The sequence below is a fragment of the Lactuca sativa genome, chromosome 2 (assembly GCF_002870075.4).
Source record: "Lactuca sativa cultivar Salinas chromosome 2, Lsat_Salinas_v11, whole genome shotgun sequence".
Classification (NCBI taxonomy): Eukaryota; Viridiplantae; Streptophyta; class Magnoliopsida; order Asterales; family Asteraceae; genus Lactuca; species Lactuca sativa.
The window spans coordinates 182,049,526-182,070,103 of record NC_056624.2 but is presented as its reverse complement, the minus strand read 5'-3'; the positions used below and the strand labels follow the sequence as shown (position 1 = coordinate 182,070,103).

Sequence of the window (20,578 nt, the reverse complement as noted above, 5' to 3'; positions counted from 1 at the left end):
GAAATATGGACTGATGGGTTGTGACTTGTGGTGGCAGGAACAGAAACAACTCGACAAGCCTCGCACTCTCTTGAACCATCTTCTTCCTTCTTCATATCCTTCCGTATATATATCTCAACTGTTTCGACCCTCGCCTCCACTCATCACTTAACTCACAAGTTTTGCGTTGGAACTTACCAGAACCCTATCTTTCCCGTATTCCCACTCAATCCCCTCTACTTTTCCATTCCTTAATCAATCCCAAGAACCTTAATTTATTGGTCACTGGACTCACTCTTCTTCCGTCACCGATGGCAACGACGACGTCCTTCCCCGGCGTCCGCATCCACGTTACATCCTCTACTGGCATCGATAGAACTACATTGTTTGCTCAACCGTCTGTCTCCTTGAACTCTTTTTCCAAACCTAGAACAACTACCCTACGTTCGTTGAAATTAAGGAGCAGGAGTAATGATGTTTTGTTGCTCGCTCGGACGGGTGATAGGTTTGGAGGCAAGAGCTCCCGGTCTTTTGTTGTTCGTTGCGACGCTTCATCCAATGGGAGGGTAAACAGTTACTAAAACCTTTCTCTTGATTTATCGATTGAACTTTTTTTTTATTTGTTTAGTTTTCATTGGTTTTGTGCGTTCCTAATTGGAAATGAACTAACATCCCTTATTATATAGTTTATGTGGTTTGTCGATGATCAATTAGATTAGATGCAAGATATTAGGGTTATGAATTGGGGGAGTCAATCCATGATTTGTGAGATTCAAACTTACTTTATTTCATTACCTACAAATAAAATCATATCTTTATGAACTTAACAAACGCATATCTTTGTCAAGGAGCTAATGTTGAGTGTCGTTTTCGTTACCTGTAAACTTGCGGTGGTTTCTTTCATTAGTTACTTGTTTCCATAGTATACTCATATGTGGACATTGCGTTGTCAGATCACTCAACAAGAATTCACAGAGATGGCATGGCAAGCAATAGTGTCTTCACCTGAAGTGGCAAAGGAGAACAAGCATCAGATAGTGGAGACTGAGCATTTGATGAAAGCCCTTCTGGAACAGAAAAACGGGTTAGCTAGACGAATCTTCTCCAAGGCTGGTGTGGATAACACCCGCCTACTTGAAGCCACTGATAAATACATTCAGCGACAACCAAAGGTGAGATATTGTTGTATAGATATTATTATGGATTAATACTTGTCTGAATATTAGTATATTATCTATCCTCACCTTGGAACTCCTGATTACACTATGCTGTAGGTTCTTGGTGAGTCAGCTGGGTCGATGCTAGGGCGTGATTTGGAAGGCCTAATGCAAAGAGCAAGGGATTACAAGAAAGAGTATGGTGACTCATTTGTGTCTGTTGAGCATTTGGTACTTGGTTTTGTACAAGATAACCGATTTGGGAAACAATTGTTCAAAGATTTCCAAATTTCTTTAAAAACCTTAAAGAACGCAATAGAATCCATCAGAGGACGACAAACAGTAATAGACCAAGGTAAAACATGCGAATGATTTTGCTCATGTTTATGATGATTGATAAGGATCTTGGAAATCCTTGAACTAGTATAACCACCCAACTCATCCTAATTCCTAATATATTTTGAACTTCAGACCCTGAAGGGAAGTATGAATCATTAGAGAAGTATGGTAAAGATTTGACTGCTATGGCGAGAGCAGGGAAGCTTGATCCTGTGATAGGAAGAGATGATGAAATACGCAGATGCATCCAGATTTTATCAAGGAGAACTAAGAACAACCCTGTCCTCATTGGTGAACCAGGTGTTGGAAAGACTGCAATTTCTGAAGGGTAACCTTTTCTATATCCTGCATTATACATGTAATATACAAAAAACTCAACTAGTTTGAAGCCTTTGGAACCTAAAATCTGTGTTTCTCTATTTGACAGACTTGCTCAGAGAATAGTGCAAGGTGATGTGCCTCAAGCTCTAATGAACCGAAAGGTACATAGTGCTATCTTATCTTATCTTTTTTTTTTGCTTGACCTTCTTGAATATGGTGTGCATTAACTAACTAACTTGTTATTACATTCCAGTTGATATCCCTTGACATGGGTGCACTTATTGCTGGAGCAAAATATCGTGGAGAATTTGAAGATCGACTCAAGGCAGTGCTCAAGGAGGTGACTGAATCAGATGGACAAATCGTTCTGTTCATTGATGAGATCCATACTGTTGTTGGGGCAGGTATTTGCTTGAATTGAACCCTGGAATCTGGATAATCCTTTCATTTCATGAAATATTCTGTTTTAATCATATGATCTCAAATGAATATAGGTGCTACAAATGGTGCAATGGATGCTGGAAATCTGTTGAAACCAATGCTTGGTCGTGGAGAGTTGAGATGCATTGGTGCAACAACATTGGACGAGTATCGTAAATATATCGAAAAAGATCCTGCATTAGAACGCCGATTTCAACAGGTTTATGTTGACCAACCTACAGTAGAAGATACAGTATCTATCCTCCGTGGACTCCGTGAGAGATATGAATTACATCATGGAGTGCGCATTTCCGATAGTGCCCTTGTTGAGGCTGCAATTCTCTCAGATCGATACATCAGTGGTCGTTTTTTACCCGATAAAGGTAACAATCAAGAATTTCAAGATACTTACCATCTACGTACATGTCAAATCTCACTGAAGAATCTTTGTATCTTGTAAATTGTTTGCAGCCATTGATCTGGTAGATGAAGCAGCTGCTAAACTGAAAATGGAGATCACTTCAAAACCAACCGCACTTGATGAGATCAATCGTTCAGTACTGAAATTGGAAATGGAGAGGCTATCACTCACTAGTGATACGGATAAAGCCTCGAAAGATCGGTTGAGTCGACTCGAGGCTGAGTTGGCTCTGTTGAAAGAGAGACAAGCCGAGTTAAATCAACAATGGGAACATGAAAAAGGTGTCATGACAAATATGCAGTCCATTAAAGAAGAGGTAACTCAAAAAAGTTTGCTTTCACAACATTTCATCATATTGAAACTACCCAACTAACTAACTAACTGTTTTCTATTTGTAGATTGACAGGGTGAATCTAGAGATCCAACAAGCGGAACGTGAGTATGATTTAAACCGTGCTGCTGAGTTAAAATACGGGAGTTTGAACTCTTTGTTGAGACAACTTGAAACTGCTGAAAAGGAATTGGTTGAATACATGAGCTCAGGGAAGTCAATGCTTAGAGAAGAAGTCACAGGTGATGACATTGCTGAAATTGTAAGCAAATGGACTGGCATCCCGCTTTCTAAACTCAAACAATCCGAAAGGGAGAAACTCCTACACTTAGAGGAAGAGCTTCACAACCGGGTCGTGGGTCAGGACCCGGCGGTGACAGCTGTCGCGGAGGCGATCCAACGGTCAAGAGCGGGTCTATCAGATCCCCACCGTCCAATCGCGAGTTTCATGTTCATGGGACCCACGGGAGTCGGAAAAACCGAGCTAGCAAAAGCACTTGCTTCATACTTGTTCAACACAGAGGAAGCTCTTGTACGGATCGACATGAGCGAATACATGGAAAAACACGCGGTGTCTAGATTAATCGGCGCGCCACCTGGCTATGTTGGGTACGAGGAAGGCGGGCAGCTGACCGAGACAGTGCGCAGGAGACCATATGCTGTTATTCTGTTTGACGAAATTGAAAAAGCTCACGCGGATGTATTCAATGTGTTTCTCCAGATTTTGGATGATGGTAGGGTCACTGATTCGCAAGGTCGTACAGTCAGCTTTACAAATACAGTCATCATCATGACATCGAACGTCGGGTCCCAGTATATATTAGATACGGATGATGACTCCATGCCAAAAGAACGTGCTTATGAGACTATAAAACAGAGAGTCATGGATGCAGCTAGGTCGATTTTCCGCCCCGAGTTTATGAACCGGGTTGATGAGTATATAGTATTCCAACCACTTGACAGATCACAGATCAACAGAATAGTCCGTTTACAGGTAAGTTGCTTCATGAGTAGGCAAATTGTTATTGATTGAATTGAATTGAATTGAATGTTTATTTTTTTTTTGTTATGTATAGTTGGAAAGAGTACAGAAGAGGATAGCGGATAGGAAACTGAAGATTAATGTAAGTGAAGCTGCGATTGAGCTTTTGGGGAGTCTTGGGTATGACCCGAACTATGGTGCTAGACCTGTGAAGCGGGTTATTCAACAACATGTGGAAAATGAGCTTGCCAAGGGTATCTTGAGAGGTGAGTTTAAGGATGAGGACAGGATATCAGTGGACACAGAAGTCACGGCATTTTCAAATGGTCAACTCCCGCAACAGAAGTTGGTTTTCAAGAGAGTGGAGATGTCGTCACCGGGTGATGCACCTAAGGATGAACAAGCGTTTTCACAAGCTTTGTAGAGGTTTATGAATGCACATGTAGATGATGATACATAAAGTTATACGGAATATTACACATCGTAGTTGATGTGACATTAGCTAGAGCATGTTTATCTATTGTATGCATAATAAATGCTTATGCATTATGCTATAGTGAATGTTTTTTTGCCACTTAATAATTCGGTCACCTATTATTGTTGCAAATCAAAGTTTTAAGCCGATGCTTTCTTAAGGCTGAGGGGTATCCTCACGTATGAGAATGAGAAGGTAGTAAAGACAAGGCCATGTCATTATTTAACCATTCCATAACCAACCCACTATGGTCTTCACTAGTGAAGAAGAGAGAGATAGACACAAAAAATGCTCCGTGAAACCATCCACTCATCAAGACTTTCGCGTGTGAAAAACCCTCATACCGGATGGCCTAACTCACTCATGCACAATGACACTACCATTGCTTCCACCTTTCAAATGTTTTGAACTGATGCTTACAAAATGTTGAAATGCATAAATGAGTATGATAGCATTCGGATAGCCCTAAGAAAGAATCAAACAATAAATTTTATTTTTAGAGTATCGAAAATTATAATTTTCATGATAAAAAATCACTTTCAACTTTTCTAGTTATAATTTTTCAACTGCTGAATAGGTTTCGAGGCTTAACTTAAATAAGTTTTCACGCTCAATTGCACAGTTATCTTCAGCCAACGAAATTCTTTATTTTATCTTTTTCATTTTCTAAAACCTTGTAAATTATGTGGTTTCTTCCACATCTCTCATGAAAACTCCCTACCCCTTTTGATAGCAAATCATATAAAAAACATTAACTTGTAATACCTTGTCAAAATGGTATGTTTGAACGACTAAGATGAATTTAATGGTAAACTAGAAAGGTTACCCCCGCTACGCGGGGACCAAAAACTTTCAATGTTGTTTCCTTTTGATGAACGCGTGTCCATAAAAAATCGAGAAAATGACATAAACTGCCCAAATTAAAAATGGTCAGCAAAAAATGCAGAAAAAAAAAAAGAAAAACTGATTTTAAGACTGGAAATTTGTTGTGTTTAAACTTTAATATATATACACAATTACAAATAAAGATAATATCAATTATTTTTTGAACGACATCATATATATAAATAAAATAAAACTACAGATAGCTGGCATATTACTATACAAACATACTACAATTAAGGGAAAAAATCATGTGAAGAATAGGGGGACACCAGGTCCTTGGGGTAATATCTTAAGTGCTTGAAGGAGTCACGGAAATTAAGAAGCAACTACTAAACAAAAAATAACCAAAATTCTGTAATGGAAACGGAATGTCCTATTCCATCCCTTATGTGATTCCCACATACCAAACTTTACCTTTTAAATAACTTGACAGCCATACATTTGAGGAGTAAGTGTCAAAATATGTCCCAATAGCTTTCCAGTCAATTCTCTCCTTTGTCCATGCATTCCATGCTCAAAGAACTGAAACAATAACAATCTATCAAAAAAAACTGTAAAAAAAACATATTTCGTGTTGTAATCAGTCATCAACTGAATAGAGTAAAGCCTATGACTATGCATGTTTTTGTTAACAATAGGCTATGCCTTCTTCTAAGACATTAAAACACAAATCAGAATTTTTTTAATTTATTAAAGCTAAAGCTAGAAATGAAAAAAAAATATATATATATTTATTAAACATAATGGTTGTTATCTCTACATTGCTATTTGCGTTAACTGTTTTAAAATTTTCTTCAATAGGCTTAGCAGTAATAATTTCATATTTAAATTAGAGACAATAGTAAAGTAGGAAATGTTTAAAAAGCATAAATCCATGGCATGAGAGTATCCTGCAGCTTATTTTATGAGAGGGGTATATATGGAAAGTTTAATCTGTAGTAAATGATTAAAAAATTACGAAAAAAGAAATCAGTAGGATTGTTGAAATACCAATAACAGGATGGCCAATCCTTCAAATAGTAAACTTTTTCAAGAGAATCACAACAGTAAATTCCAATACAAAAAATAAATAAATTATCACACAGTGAACCAAATGTAAGCAGTAGGATACTAAAGACAGGGGTAACTTAGGAAAGGATAAAAAATTAGTGTATTAAACGGATTTTATTTTTCTGTAATGGAAGCAGTATGATATAAAACATAGGGGTAAATTAGGAAAGATCCAAAATTTCAATCAAACACACCTCGTAAAGAATGCCACTTCCATCCTTCTATGCAGGATAACTTTGTTAAGACCTGTAGAAACTTTCAAGTGATAAGTTGTCCAGAAAATAGCAATATACTTTCATGTACATTTTTCCTATATCATCTTACTGTTAAATTGTGTCCGACTACAACGTGCTACTTCGAAACATTTACCTGTCATTATATTGAAAAATCTTTATCGATCCATTAAGTTAGTGAAAGTTATCAAATTTTGTATTGTATTGGATCATTATGGATTACAAATGTGGAATGTGGAAAACCTTTTGTTTGTTAATATGGAATGAACTACTCCATTTCTGCTCATAAACACAAAACACACAACCAGTCATAAATTTCAAACTTGATCTCTAAAACTTATTTTAAAAAATGAACCTGGTATAAGCTATTATAACTTTTGGTAATCGAAAATCATCAAAAAGGAGCGACCACTCTTACCTGTTATAAAGGAAGTTAAATATAACATGAAATCTAGGATGTGTCGCATGAATCTCCACCAATTTAGTCTTCCTACTGCACTGCCCAAATCATAATGATATTCAAAACTAATCAAAAACCTCATCACAGATAACAAATGTATATATGAATATAGAATGAAGAGAATAAGTGAAATCAAATAGCCAGAAACACTGCACAATCTGAAATTAGCAATAACATGTGATTTCTACCAAACCAACTGTCATTTCTGGTGACCCATTTCAACAAAGCTTCTGCCAAAGCTTCATGGTTGTCTTCTTCATGCCAAAGCTTCTGTTTATCTACCATTTAATCCTTCCTAGGGGATATATATATATATATATATATATATATATATATATATATATATATATATATATATATATATATATATATATATTGTCGGAGATGATGGAGAGAGCAAGAGATTTTGATGGCGGTAGTGCGAGAGAGACTTACGTGTTGTCTATTTTCCTTCTATGTACCTCTGAGTTTTGTTTGATCCTTTAAGTATAGTGTAATCATGGTTTTTAATTTATTACTGTTGCAGGGTGTTGCATCGTATAGGGTGGTGGGCGGTGGTGGTGAAACCCTCTTCGGTTTCAACTGCCAACCAATTCAAACTATAGATTCAATATAAGTCCGACATCTGCTCTTGCCGACTGAAAGTAACTGAAACATATAGAAATCAAAGCCAGTCGGTAAGCGATGTTAACAACTTGTTTTGGCAAAGTCTCATTCGTTTTCTCTTTAGTTTGAGCAACTTTCAAAAGAAACAACAAATTCCCAATTGTAAACTTGGAAAAATTGTGTAAAAAATCAACAAAAACAAAAAAAATCGAGGTCGAAATCATACCTTTGCTCGATCCTTTATCTTCTGCTTAACCCAACGATGATTTTCATTGCTCGTATATGAGAATTGAATAAGGAAGAGGCGAAATTAGGGTTGTAATCAAGTTTATCGTATGAAATGCATCTTCTAGCTTTGAAATCCTTCTTATGCTCTGAAAGAATCATCCGACACTTCCAAAGTCGTCGACCTAGCTGACCCCCAATCATTCCTTCAACAATCGTCACCGACAAAGCATCGAGTGAGTGGTGACCAAATTGAGAAACGAAAATAACAAATGAAGGAAATTTCGGACCTAGTCCATCTACAATCCGCATGAGAGAAGTCATAAAGACGACATATGATAGGAAAAAAGAAACCGAAGGCAATACCGTGTGCATTTTCAGACGTCTAAAGTCGGTGAAGAAGAACTGAGGTCCATGAGTGGAGAGCGTCTGCAGTAACCACATGACAAAAGAGATGAAAAATCCATACAAAGAAGCGGTGAAGAGGTGGAGGAACAAATGGAAGATAGATATTGGCCGATAGAGGCGGTGACAAACACGTTTGCATCTATAAACGATTACGAAGGAAACAAAAAAAAATAGAAAAAATAAGCCATGGGAGGGCACAGGCGGTACATGCAGGAGACGCAGCACTGATGTAGTAAAGTAAACAACTTATATTAGAAGGACTAATTAGACAGAAGAAATAAATAAAAGGGGGAAACATGAGAAAAGCATATGAATTTTACTGTAGTTAAGATACAATAAATTTAATATATATATATATATATATATATATATATATATATATATATATATATATATATATATATATATATATATATATATATATATATATATATACTAGATTATAGCCCGCGTTAAACGCGGGAAATGCATAAAAAAATATATAATCGTTTATAGATATTGTATAATGATTATAAAAAATATATGGTTATGGGTATTATTGAAATGTGTAGAAAATACATTGAAAACGATAAATATATATAATCATTGAAAGATCTCTTTGTAGACATCATTTTTTGTTTTATTAGTTGAACGGCTTTCCCCGTCTCATATAGTTATGATATTTATATATTTATAAGCATTTTAATTAGACGTTACTTGCATAATAATGTTACCTAATTTAAACATATATTGACAACCAATATACGGTTTTTTCTATTTTATTAATAATTGACAACTATTTCATTTATTCAAATAAAGTTATGTAATATAATTTATAAAATGTTAAATGTTATATAGATTTAATTTTAGTATATCATCAATGGAGATTCTTTTCTAAATCATGATTGGTTTATTTATAATTGATTATAAATATAAATGCTAGCTTTTATGTTTGTTCTTATTTATTTGGTGTTCGCAAAAACTTTGCATTAGTTTTAGCGCAACTTTGAATAATTTTAGTATATCATCAATGTAATTTGATATATCTTTCAATTAAATGAAATATCAAATAATGACATTTCATTAATATTGTGATAATTTAGTTTATATATTGTATTTTCACTAATCTTAACGGTCTTATTTTTTTTAATAACCGTAACGCTTTTACTAAATGTATTTTTTATAAATCTCCTAATATCTTATAATTTTTATCTTACTTTATAATTTTGTTATAACTATGTTATTTTCAAGATTGACTGCTTTAATAGTGTTTTTTTTTCAGTCTATTCAATTTTATATTTCATTGTACAACATCATCGTTTGTATGTATTCTGAAATTTCACTTTAAAAATGTTTAATGTTTACACCTTGATATTAATTTTATTTAATAAACTCATGTAATAATTATGGAATATATATCTAATTTTAATTAACATTCACTTCCTTTATTATATCAACTTCCTCGTTAAACGGATATACTTTTGGAAAATAATAATTATAATAGGGCAGTATTATCTAAGACGTAAATGTTTGATATACTTTTGGATAAAAAAAATCAAGATCATTAAAAATAATTTATATAAAGAAAATACAAATTTCAATTTGTTGAAATTATGGATAAAATTATTGGCGAAAATTTATTTGGAGGAAGTTGTATTTTGTAAGGTATAATAATATTACAAAATTTGAAATATCTATATTTGTTGTGTAAATTAATAAATTTTATTGTTACTATACAATACAAAGATAAAAAAGTATGTTGATATGATATACAAAAACATAATAATTTCAATGAAATTTTAAAATCATACCAAAATTAATCGGATTCTTATGACATAAAAATTAAAAAAAAAATCATAATCATCTCTAATATATAAAAATAACATTTTCGTAATTAATGTCAGTTCCCAAGATAATTAATTTTTGTTTTGTTAAAGGTACCTAATATCTTTTCATGTTTATTTGAAAAGTTTCAGAAAAGTAGTTAACTGATTTCATGTAATTTGTGAGAAAGAAAATCGAAATATATGAATACATACATTTGATATAGGAACAAAAAATAATCGAAAAAAAATATAAAAAGCGAAAGATGGTACTGACCTTCTAGCGCACAAGAGCAAATGTTTATAGCAGAGAATGATGATGGAAGTTATAAGCAATATTAACGATGTTGTAGGAGAAGGTTTGAAGAAAAGAAACGATTGAAAAATGTGAGTCGCGGATTCAATGATGAATATTATATGTATGTGATAATTTGAATATGATTTTTCGGTATTAATGATTTCCTGATAAAAAAGATTTTATATTAATGGTTTACTAATATAAACGGATTTATATTAATGGTTGATATTAAGGCCTTGATTGAAATGATTTGTTAGTAATATGTTTTTAACATTAACCATATTAAAATCTTAATAACTGAAAATTCAAGATGTAAAATATGGAAAACTTTTATTGGAATTAAATACATTCCATTTCAACGAATGTAAGTTATTGATTAATGATTGAAAAGCATTTATTGGAATTAAATACATTCCATATGGGGAAGATGATTTCAGCAATTTGATCTAAGGGTGGAAAAAATAAGATTGAAATACAATCAATGGTCCAGATTATTTAAAATGATGTCATAAGGTTTCTCTTTTAGTAATATTTAAGATATATATATATATATATATATATATATAATAATAATAATAATAATAAATGCGTATAGAAATCATATTTCATTCCTACAAAGTAATTTTGTCAAGTTTTATACAAGACTATATGGTGCAATGTTTTAAAAACCGGTTTGAACCGGCCGATCGAATCGGTTGGACTGGGAATTGGGAGAGAGAGCGGTTCAACTATCACCGGTTTTACATTAATTTTTGAACCGGATTGAACCGGCCAATTTTTAGAAAAAACCGGTTGAACCGGTCAAAATAAACCGGTTGAACCGGTTAAACCAAATAAAAACACATGAAAAATAACCATTTACATAATAAACTTTGAAGATTTTTTTTTCAAATCTATTTAGTTTTCTATAATAAAAAGATATGGTAAATGTTATAAATTCTTTTGATGTGTTTGTATTCATCAAAAACTATATTTCGTTTCGGTATTATATTTTATTTTCTTTTTAACATATATGGATTGATGTAAAACACTAAAATTTATGGTTATGTGTTATTTTAATGTATTTGGATTCATCTACAACGTATTTTTATGTGTATGTTTAATGTTTGAACTTGTAAACATTAAATTCATAATTTCTATATGTATGTATGTGCACTGGCGGACCTACAATGGGGGCAGTGGGGTCACTTGCCCCCACAACAAAATAATAATAAATAGGTATATTTTAAAAAAAAAATTATCTTGCCCTTTCAAAATAACATATTTTTACTCTTAAATTTTTTTTTTTTTGCCCCCATAAAAGAAATTGAATTATTTTTTGCCCCCTCTTCGAAGAATTTCTAGGTCCGCTCATACGTATGTGTAGGAAAATAGAAAAAAACATGAAAAATATAAAAACCGGTTCACCCGGCGGTCGAACCGGTTAAACCGGTTGAACCGGGAACCGGTCACCATACCGGTTCAATTAAAAAACCGGTTTTTAAAACATTGATATGGTGTCCCGTGTCCATAACATGGATGCCTACGACATTTAATGTGACATGTAAGACAACAATAAATATCACCCCTCAGGCTGGAAGGAGTGATGCCACAGGAACCGCACTCCCTCCTTTGACACATAGGAGCCACATCATTTTTACCACACAAAATGTGGTTCTTTACCACACCACACCCAGGGAGTGGAAACCATGGTAAAGAAAGAGAGAGATGAGAGAAAAAAGTAGAAAGAGAAAGACACATGAATAAAAAGAGAGAGAAGAAAGAGGGTGCGGCCATTTCTAGCCGCACTGTGGCCAAGACCGCACCCAGGAGGCGGTGTTTGCGGTTGACGTGGCGCTTTCACGGTTTGGAACCGCACTCCACAACCTCCAGCCTCATAAGCCACAAATTTCATATTACATGAACGACAAATGTTTGCAACTGAAAAAATGGTTGACAACTCTCTCTCTCTCTCTCTCTCTCTCTCTCTCTCTCTCTCTCTCTCTCTCTCTCTCTCTCTCTCTCTCTCCATTGAGGCATTAAAATGGCATGGATAAATTTTATCTAAATGGATTGGCGCCGATAACATTCATGCCGTTTAGCCTAACCATTGAATCCGAAAAAAAATACAATATCTTTGTATTTTAACTTATATTTTATATAAAAGTTTCAATTTACATTAACATTTTAAGCTTTTTTTATATAAAAATTTCAATTTACATTAACCTTTTAAGGTTTAATATATATTAGAATAGTGGTGATTTGAATCCATATTTGCTAAATTAGCATTTATAAGTTTTGGTGAAAATCCATATTTGCTAAATCAGAATAAGAAAAAAATTTCCACTTTGCATTTTACCGCAATTTCTACACCTTTCTTAAACATTTCTTCCCTTTTACAAATAAAACAACAGCCACCCTATATAATGATTTTAATTCAAATCTCCCGCACAGATTCAGATTGTTTTCTTTGTCGTTCCTCATTTCTCAGAGGGAGTTGCAGGTGCCTCATCTTGACGAGATATCACAGTTTCAAAAGCACCCACCAACGCCCCCACCTTCGTCTTCATGTCCTCCACAAGCTTACTCGCTGTTTCCTCTATCACACTATTAAGCAACTCCTGCGCTTCTTTCCTCCCCACTTCTTGGTGCTTCAAATTCACTTTCTCCGATTCTTCCTCTTCATCGCTATCCACCACCGTTCCCGCCTTAAATTTCAGCCTCCGAAGACCATCATCCCCGTCGACCTCCAATACTTTCCCTCTCCTGAACTTCACACCACGAGGACCATCTTTTCCTTCGGATCTCACCACCCTAGATCTTCTTGCTTTCTTCTCATCATCGTCGTCGTCGTCTTCGTCTTCGTCATCCTCTCCTTCTTCTTCTTCCAAGATATAACCTTCTTCATTGTATTCAAACTCTTCTTCTAGCAGAAGTTCTTCATCACAAACTTCATCATCCACAGACTCTGAGTTTTCAACCTGTTCGTTGGAAGAAGATTCACAGTTTCCAGATGATGACTCTGAGTTTTCAACCTGTTCTTCGTCCAAAACCTCCTCGGATTTTTGAAGGATGGTTGATTCTGTTGTAGTTAGGGTTTCAGGAGATTCGATCGTTTCTTCTTCAACGCCCATTTCTGCAGCCTCAACTTCTTGCAAGATCATTTCCTGCATCTTATCTGCTATCATCAGCCTGAGCTGCGTTTTTGTTATCACGGTTTGATCCTTTCGAGGAGACGCATGTTTATTGCTCTTTTTGGGGGTAATCTTAGTAGCTTTTTTGTTTTTAAGGGTAGATGAAGAATGGTTCGCTGAGATTGGCTTAATAACTTTTTTAGAAGGTAGCGAGTTATGGAGCTTGCCGACTTTAACAGGTACAGCAGGAGCACGGATTTTGGGAGCTCGAGAAGGTTTAGGTTTTATTTCTGTTATCTTCTTTCTCTCGACAGAAACTACAGTCCTTTTGACTCGATTATTCTTAGTGACTGATCTTTTTCTTGAAGCCAATGTTCTTGTAGTTCTTAATTCCATCTTTTCATCTTTCTTACCATGTTTACACAAATCATGACAAGAACCAGTTGAGGGTGTGAGATAACGAGAAGTTGTCATAGCGTATATTCTTTTTGGACCCAAATTTCTTGTATTTTTGTATTCCATCCATTCATCTGTAGCATTTTTACAGGAATCATGACAAGAACCAGTTGAAGGTTTGAGATAACGAGGGTTGACTCGGTATTCTTCTATGATAGTTTTTTGAGTGGTTGATGATATGATGTATCTCCGGGGTTGTTTGCCTCCCGAAGCACCCCCAACAGCATTTTCATCTACTCGGGTAGCCATTACAATAAGAAGAAAGCTTAAAAATTAAACCTGACACCACACAAGAACATGCATTGTCACCAATGTGATAAAAAGATGATGCACATCACATTTCTCTGTACATTTTTATGAACATTAATTTGAAATATAACTCAATTTTCACTGTTTTGGAAAAGGTGATTGATGTTTATGGTTGAGAATTTAAGTGGAATCTGGTTTCTGTTTAGAGATTAATCATCAATAATGATTTCAATCATGGAAACATATATCATAATCATTATTGCATAGACACAACAGAATTCACAAAGCACGTAGTGTAATTGAACAGAAATCTGAAAAAAAAAAGTATCGATCTTAAAAGGAATTCCGATTAGGAAAAAACAGCAATCGATAACAAAATGTAGGTTGTATATGTATATATGATCATTATCCTTCACATACAATTGAAATAAAAGATACAGAATCAAAATTACGAAGAAGATGAAAGCCTAAATAGGATGTACCTTTCTGTTACTTGAGCTTTTTCTTAATTAGATTTAGGAAGAAGATGAAAGCAAAATAGGACGTACCTTTCTGTTACTTGAGCTTTTTTCTTAGGAGAAGGGAAAAAAGTCAGAGTAACAGAAAGGGCATTGATTATAGATGGGTTATGCCTTGGATTAAGAACCCTAATAGTCTCAATCATATATAAAGCAGCATTTAGCGGGTTTCATGGCAAAAGACATGGCAGAGAAAACAAGAGCTTCAACCGTTTTTAGTAATATATAAATTTAGTTAAATTATTTATTTTCGATCACAAATCCAAAATAAATATTAAAAAAAAAAATCCCAAAAAAACAAGAGGATGATTTCTTTTCAACTTTACCCAATCATATACTATTCCGACATATGTGCAATTGCAAGATGCTATTTTCTTGCATTATGAAACAAAGTTTGTTGTGTATACATATATTTGTTTATAGTTTTTCTTCTTTTTTGCTCCAATTAATCATGATCGTTTACGACCTGAAACTGTCTTCTTAACTGCACCAACGGAAACTAGAAACTGATCGAGCGATGATAAAGTTTTCATGTCATCTGGAGGAAAGTAACTTGCAGCCTTTCCCATAATCGATGTAAACAGAAGTTGAAGAGAAGGTCGTGTAACATAACGCTCCCCTAACAGATCATCAAGAAACGCAAAAGCTGCTACAAAATCGGATCTGTTTGCTTTTACAGGAGCCGCAAAGTGTGCAGGAATGATTCTCGTAAATCTCCAATCTCTCGAAATGCTGTCGATCCAATCCCTCACCTGAAAAAAAAAAAAAAAAAATCATCGATTTGATTTCAGTTTTTCTTTTTCAGATCGAGAAATGGTTAACTAATGAACATGCCTTTTCTGGAACTTTGCTGAAGACTAATGTTTTAACAATGGGGGAAACGATTAATTTCTGTGACATTTGGGAGAAACTAGCGTTTGGTTCTAGGAGATTTGATGGGCCAAGAAACAAGATTTGAAGAACCATTCTTTCCCACCCTGTAACAAGAGGATCAGTTACATGAAATGGCAAAAGGGTACAAGTGTAATTTACTTTCTTTAACCAAAAACAGACCTTTTTGCCTGTTCATGGAGTTATCAATGACTGGTTCTTGAGAGACTTCTTTCCCTTTACTAAGAAGCTTTACAGCAAGCCCGTTTTTAGCAGAAGCCAACAAGGAATCATTGCTTATACACTCAGGAGGCTGTTTAGGTACAAATATTACAGCATCAGTTACAAGTAGTGTCTTTGAAGGCTTATGATAAAATGCGACCTCTACGTATGGTCCGATTCCTGAATTAATCAACAACGAGAACGGATGAATGATAGATGAATCTTGAAGCTAATTGATGAGAAGCTTAATTAAGTGATTTTAGGGTTTATATTACCGACTTCAGGAGAGCTAAGAATCTTTTGTTCGATCTCTGAACCCCATGGGGTTGAAAGATCTTCATGTAGTAATGTTTTAGCACGAAAAATCCCGAAAAATTCAAGTGGTAAATTCAGAGGCCAACTCCATTGTCTTGGTGCCACCCATATTTGAGCTTCTGGGAACTTTCTGGAAAATGGGGCGACAAATATTTTATGCTCGTAAGCAAATGTAGGCAGGACAATGTATTCTACTGGGGCTCCTAACTCCTTCACTAACTGGAAAATTGAAAGAGAATTACAGTTTGAAAATCAAAATCCAAACAAAGATGTTGAAATTTGACATGAATTAAGTAGCTACCTGAATGCATTCTTTAGTTGGGGCAATTGGTGCATGAACCCACAATCCACCTGATTTGAGTTTGATTACAGTCATTCTGATGTTTGTTGAGACGCTGCTGAATCCCAATGCCTGTTCTTGCTCGAACAGCCATATGCAGTCTTTTACAGCCTGAAATAATCATGGTGGGAGAAGATCTTAATGTAAATAAATACACACCCATGGAGAAAAGGGCTTTACCTCGGTCCTGATAGTGCGTCTATTGAGAAAAGGGCCAAGAGGGAATGGGAAACCAGTGAAATTGACGTAAAATCTACCACTACCACCGCCGGTGGTGGTTGTAGTGGTGGTTCCGGCGGAAGCAGAGACTATCAACCTGGGAAAATCCAAATCCCTAGGTTTATTGGCGTAACCTGGTTTGAAATTTAAAGATAAACCCTCTAATGGACACCCACTAAGGAATTTAGAATTGGATTGTTTGAGAAGATCAATAGTGGTTGATTTAGGTAAAAGAACAGATATGGCCGTCGCCATTTCTGTTAATTTTTCTGAAATTGATGAAAGTAACCGGAAACCGAAAGTTGAAGAACAAAGAAGAAAGAAAAAAAGAGTTTGAAAGGTAAGGTGTGTGATTCAAGGTTATGCTTCTTACACGTGGACTCCCATAGTCCCATGTTGGGGGATCTTCCTACCTGGATATTCAGACTTTTTTTTTGTCTTTTTTATTTTGTGACAAATAACTGGTGATAATTAGATGATGAACATTTGAAATCGTGATTTTTTTTTTATATTACGTGTTTGATCGATTACTGTACAAAAACAATCTTACGTGTTTGATCGATTACTGTACAAAAACAATCTTAAAGTTTTGTTGTTTGTCCATTATTCGTTTAAATAATTACCAGAATTTGTGTGAAATAACATAATCAAAACAATTAGAGGTCCAACAATAAATTGAGTTTGAATGAAATATGTTCTAAACCATGAGGAAGTGATACTGACATGTTTCAACCTCACGACTCTTACACCACATTAAATTTTTATAACTGTTTATGCATTTCAACCAAACACATTGTCAAAAGATACATACAATCATTGAATAAATATCAAACCAGGACACTAAATAGTAAATACCATATTAGAAAAGATTAGGCACCATAATCCAATAATCCAATCTACGATTTTCATAAATGTCACGTAAAAAATTCATAATCATTGTTGTTTATTCATATCTAGTCACAAATTTTTCAATCCTTTAGAGAATCAGGCTGAGCGTTTCAGAATAGTATTCAAGAATCCACAAAAATACGCAAAAAAAGAACTTGGAAGCCTCACCAATTGTATATAAACCTTGAACAGTAACTTGTATAATACATATATTAATCACATGTGTCTTTTTTCCCTTATTTTCTGATATATTTTTTTTTATTCAAGATCTTCATTGTCCAACCATTCTGATCTCAACTGCCGTATCATCATTTGTAAATATACCAGCAATCTTTATCTGCAACAAGTTATAAATATATACACTAATTCAACAACAAGATTCAAAAAAAAAAAAATAGTTTTTATTTTTATTTTTTTAGACTAACAAACCTGCAAACGATTTGACCCGGGATCGATTCTCATAATATAACACAGGCGCATTTGTTTTGTTTGAGGTTACTTGTCGCTTTCTTTTCTGGTAAATGACCAAAAAAAGAAGGTTGTCTTATGTTAGAGCAAGAAGATACGTAAGCTAGTGGGAGAAAAAACTGTTCTTTATATTCTCCATCCATCTCTTGAAAATTGCAAGATTTCTATTTATGGAAAGGGATCAGAAGGACATGTATATGGCAATTGGCATCGTTACAAAAGAAAAAAAAAATGATAATATTGATTTGGGTCAAGATTCTCTTGCTTTCTACCAAAAAAAAATTATTCTTCCAACAATCCCTCAAATCAACTGTTCAAAACATCATGTCAGATGTAGATGAGGCATACAGTGACCCTCTAAGTGGTTGACTAAGGCCCAAATCCCAAAGCCAACAAATCAATGAGCCCAATCGACATTGGAATTAAAAACTTTTCTAGAAGCAAGTGAGCTACTCACTTGAAGACAAGATTCTCTTGTTTTGTAGTGATTTTAGATGTACTTTAAGCAAAAAAAAAAAACCTTTACAAAAAAATAAAGTGTTGCACAATTTAAATGAGATGGGGAGTAGTTGTTGTAAAGTTGAAAGTCATAGTTAGAAATTTCTATAGAAAAACTAGACATGCATATGAATTTTGGAACGAAATAAAAGGCTATGTATGTCATACTGTATGTTTATTTATGTATTGAACAAATCATTTTCCAGACTAAAATTCAATATTTTTAACAAATTTAGACGAACCTTTTTCCTGTGGGGGTTGACTAATAACAACATGCATTGTTGTAATTCCACCAGGGACATCACATAAAGCACTTCTGCATTCTCCTACTGTTCTATTGTTCTCCAATATTTTTCCTGCACTAATTATCTTTACATCTTTTACAGTTCTTGGTGCATTCTCCTTCTCTGTTCCACAAAAAATAACAAATCCCCATTCAATAACAATACAATTCTTATACTTTAACCATAATAAACACTTTCAAGTAGATCATAATTCATAAGGGCTTTAGAAGAACAATGGAGAAAGTTTCTTTCTTTCTTGTATCACTAAAAACAAGTCCCTTTTGAGTTCTGAATCCCAAAAGTGATTCACAGAAGTAACAGAAATATTGTCAAAATTGCATAATAATTGGTGTATAGGGTATAGACTAACCTTTAGGCCATTGAGAAAGGATGCTTTCTTTCAAGGTTGCAACACTTGCAGCTGCTGGAAAGCTTTTTGGACCAATATCTGATCCATCAATCAAACGAAACTTAATCTCTAGTGAATCTTGAACAACTCCCGACATATCCCAATTTCTAAAACCCCCCCAAGATCTATATGACTTTGAGTGCAAAGGAACAATTATGTAGCCCTAGAAGCTACACAGAGATGGTCTTGATTTTGATCGACAACCATTAATGGTGATCACGCTGAAAACTTCGAATCCTTGAAATTAAATAGTCTCTGAGCTGATATACAACCACCTGAGAAGAATATTTCAAGCATGAGACAATCAAATCTACTGATTGCAAAGTAAATACAAGAATCGAGATCTCTCAAGCTTTAAAGAAATTAAAGACACACAGATTCTTTTGATAAATGGGTATTTCAATTGAATTGTAATAAAACAAACACTGAAACCTTCAACTAGATCAGACAAATCGATCCAAATAAAAGTCAAATACCACCCACGAAGCGTATCATATACTCAAATCTTCAAGTGGGTATCGTTATAAATCAAGTAAAATCAAGATTATAAATTTTCCCACATGTATGATGATTGAAAGATTATGGAAAACCCTTACTTTGCTCAAGAACTGATCTGTGTGGTCTCTCAGAGCGTTAAATTTGGTGAAGAATAAAGTGTGCACGATTCTTAACCCACAAAATTAAAGAATTAAAAATCTCGGTGCGATGATTGATTAAACATAAACAATACAAGTCAATCAGAAGAAAGGAAGAAGATAAAGAAAGGAGATTGAGGATGGGGAGATGGAAGAATAAAATGGGGGTGTTTGGGAGTTATCGAAAGTCTTGGAAATGTGTGGCCAAATGTGCCAAACTTTCTTCAGCTTTTTCTCCTTCGAATACTCCTCCGAAGTCTATGGTTTAATCGACGTATTTTCTTTTCCCCACTTCTCCTATAAATATACATATACTCTCCTACTCAAACAAAGTATTCAAGATTTGTGTTCTTGCATTGTGTTGCATATTGTCATTCTTAAAATGGTTTGATATAATATTTTAAAATGTTAAACGGTTAAAATGGTATAAATATTGTTCATACAAATAATTTGGCAGCAGTTCCATCCATTATTAAAAAGGATGCAAAATAATTGTAATTGTTATGTTAAGGCTTTTAGAAAACAAAGTTTGTTATGGTAGGAAACTTAAACATTTATAATTAATATTGAGTTTTTCAGATATCTTGCATTAAAAATTGGGGCAGAGTATTTTGAATATAATATATCTCAGGAGTTTTACAAATGAACTAGTTGTTTTAAAAAGTCAGATTGAACAATAGATATATTTTGTTCTTATTTAAA

The 20,578-nt window shown here is 34.3% G+C and overlaps 4 protein-coding genes and 1 long non-coding RNA gene across 10 annotated transcripts; 1 reads left to right on the top strand and 4 right to left on the bottom strand.

Annotated features, from left to right (window-relative positions):
• LOC111920065 (chaperone protein ClpB3, chloroplastic) lies at positions 1-4,504 on the top strand. The gene is made up of 10 exons (XM_023915640.3): positions 1-545; positions 933-1,151; positions 1,254-1,491; positions 1,608-1,803; positions 1,903-1,957; positions 2,050-2,200; positions 2,291-2,599; positions 2,688-2,953; positions 3,036-3,962; positions 4,045-4,504. Exons 1-10 carry the CDS (start codon positions 291-293, stop codon positions 4,372-4,374), a joined length of 2,946 nt encoding a protein of 981 aa, XP_023771408.1. The 5' UTR covers positions 1-290; the 3' UTR covers positions 4,375-4,504.
• A 989-nt stretch (positions 4,505-5,493) lies between these two features.
• Positions 5,494-8,496, bottom strand: LOC111920066 (uncharacterized). Of its 6 annotated transcripts, none has more exons than XR_008230318.1 (7): positions 8,175-8,496; positions 7,886-8,090; positions 7,489-7,701; positions 7,012-7,348; positions 6,837-6,872; positions 6,555-6,729; positions 5,494-5,832 (listed from the first exon to the last, which is right to left on the bottom strand). It is a non-coding gene; the product is annotated as an uncharacterized LOC111920066 (long non-coding RNA). The 6 variants fall into 6 exon arrangements; XR_008230315.1 differs by having other exon boundaries at positions 7,886-8,183; positions 8,251-8,496; XR_008230316.1 differs by having other exon boundaries at positions 8,251-8,495.
• A 4,204-nt stretch (positions 8,497-12,700) lies between these two features.
• On the bottom strand, positions 12,701-14,846 carry LOC111920069 (uncharacterized). The gene is made up of 2 exons (XM_052768538.1): positions 14,693-14,846; positions 12,701-14,240 (listed from the first exon to the last, which is right to left on the bottom strand). The coding sequence occupies exon 2, from the start codon at positions 14,208-14,210 to the stop codon at positions 12,852-12,854; it is 1,359 nt and encodes a 452-aa protein (XP_052624498.1). The 5' UTR covers positions 14,211-14,240; positions 14,693-14,846; the 3' UTR covers positions 12,701-12,851.
• Positions 14,847-15,020: 174 nt separating this feature from the next.
• Positions 15,021-17,040, bottom strand: LOC111920067 (uncharacterized). The gene is made up of 6 exons (XM_023915641.3): positions 16,656-17,040; positions 16,437-16,586; positions 16,096-16,354; positions 15,782-16,000; positions 15,563-15,705; positions 15,021-15,480 (listed from the first exon to the last, which is right to left on the bottom strand). The coding sequence occupies exons 1-6, from the start codon at positions 16,947-16,949 to the stop codon at positions 15,178-15,180; spliced, it is 1,368 nt and encodes a 455-aa protein (XP_023771409.1). The 5' UTR covers positions 16,950-17,040; the 3' UTR covers positions 15,021-15,177.
• A 541-nt stretch (positions 17,041-17,581) lies between these two features.
• Positions 17,582-20,151, bottom strand: LOC111920070 (membrane-anchored ubiquitin-fold protein 2). The gene is made up of 5 exons (XM_023915643.3): positions 19,838-20,151; positions 19,203-19,516; positions 18,791-18,955; positions 18,012-18,096; positions 17,582-17,919 (listed from the first exon to the last, which is right to left on the bottom strand). The coding sequence occupies exons 2-4, from the start codon at positions 19,336-19,338 to the stop codon at positions 18,041-18,043; spliced, it is 357 nt and encodes a 118-aa protein (XP_023771411.1). The 5' UTR covers positions 19,339-19,516; positions 19,838-20,151; the 3' UTR covers positions 17,582-17,919; positions 18,012-18,040.
• Between the last annotated feature and the right edge of the window lie 427 nt (positions 20,152-20,578).

Excerpts from the sequence above, each read along its gene's own strand:
- LOC111920065 (XM_023915640.3), top strand. The coding sequence starts at position 291 with ATGGCAACGACGACGTCCTTCCCCGGCGTCCGCATCCACGTTACATCC. Across the intron at positions 1,152-1,253 it reads ACATTCAGCGACAACCAAAG|GTTCTTGGTGAGTCAGCTGG; the intron begins GTGAGATATTGT and ends ACTATGCTGTAG. Across the intron at positions 1,804-1,902 it reads AAGACTGCAATTTCTGAAGG|ACTTGCTCAGAGAATAGTGC; the intron begins GTAACCTTTTCT and ends TCTATTTGACAG.
- LOC111920069 (XM_052768538.1), bottom strand. The coding sequence starts at position 14,210 with ATGGCTACCCGAGTAGATGAAAATGCTGTTGGGGGTGCTTCGGGAGGC.
- LOC111920067 (XM_023915641.3), bottom strand. The coding sequence starts at position 16,949 with ATGGCGACGGCCATATCTGTTCTTTTACCTAAATCAACCACTATTGAT. Across the intron at positions 16,001-16,095 it reads TCTTAGCTCTCCTGAAGTCG|GAATCGGACCATACGTAGAG; the intron begins GTAATATAAACC and ends TGATTAATTCAG. Across the intron at positions 15,706-15,781 it reads CTCCATGAACAGGCAAAAAG|GGTGGGAAAGAATGGTTCTT; the intron begins GTCTGTTTTTGG and ends CTCTTGTTACAG.
- LOC111920070 (XM_023915643.3), bottom strand. The coding sequence starts at position 19,338 with ATGTCGGGAGTTGTTCAAGATTCACTAGAGATTAAGTTTCGTTTGATT. Across the intron at positions 18,956-19,202 it reads CCTTTCTCAATGGCCTAAAG|AGAAGGAGAATGCACCAAGA; the intron begins GTTAGTCTATAC and ends TTTGTGGAACAG. Across the intron at positions 18,097-18,790 it reads TCAACCCCCACAGGAAAAAG|AAAAGAAAGCGACAAGTAAC; the intron begins GTTCGTCTAAAT and ends GTCATTTACCAG.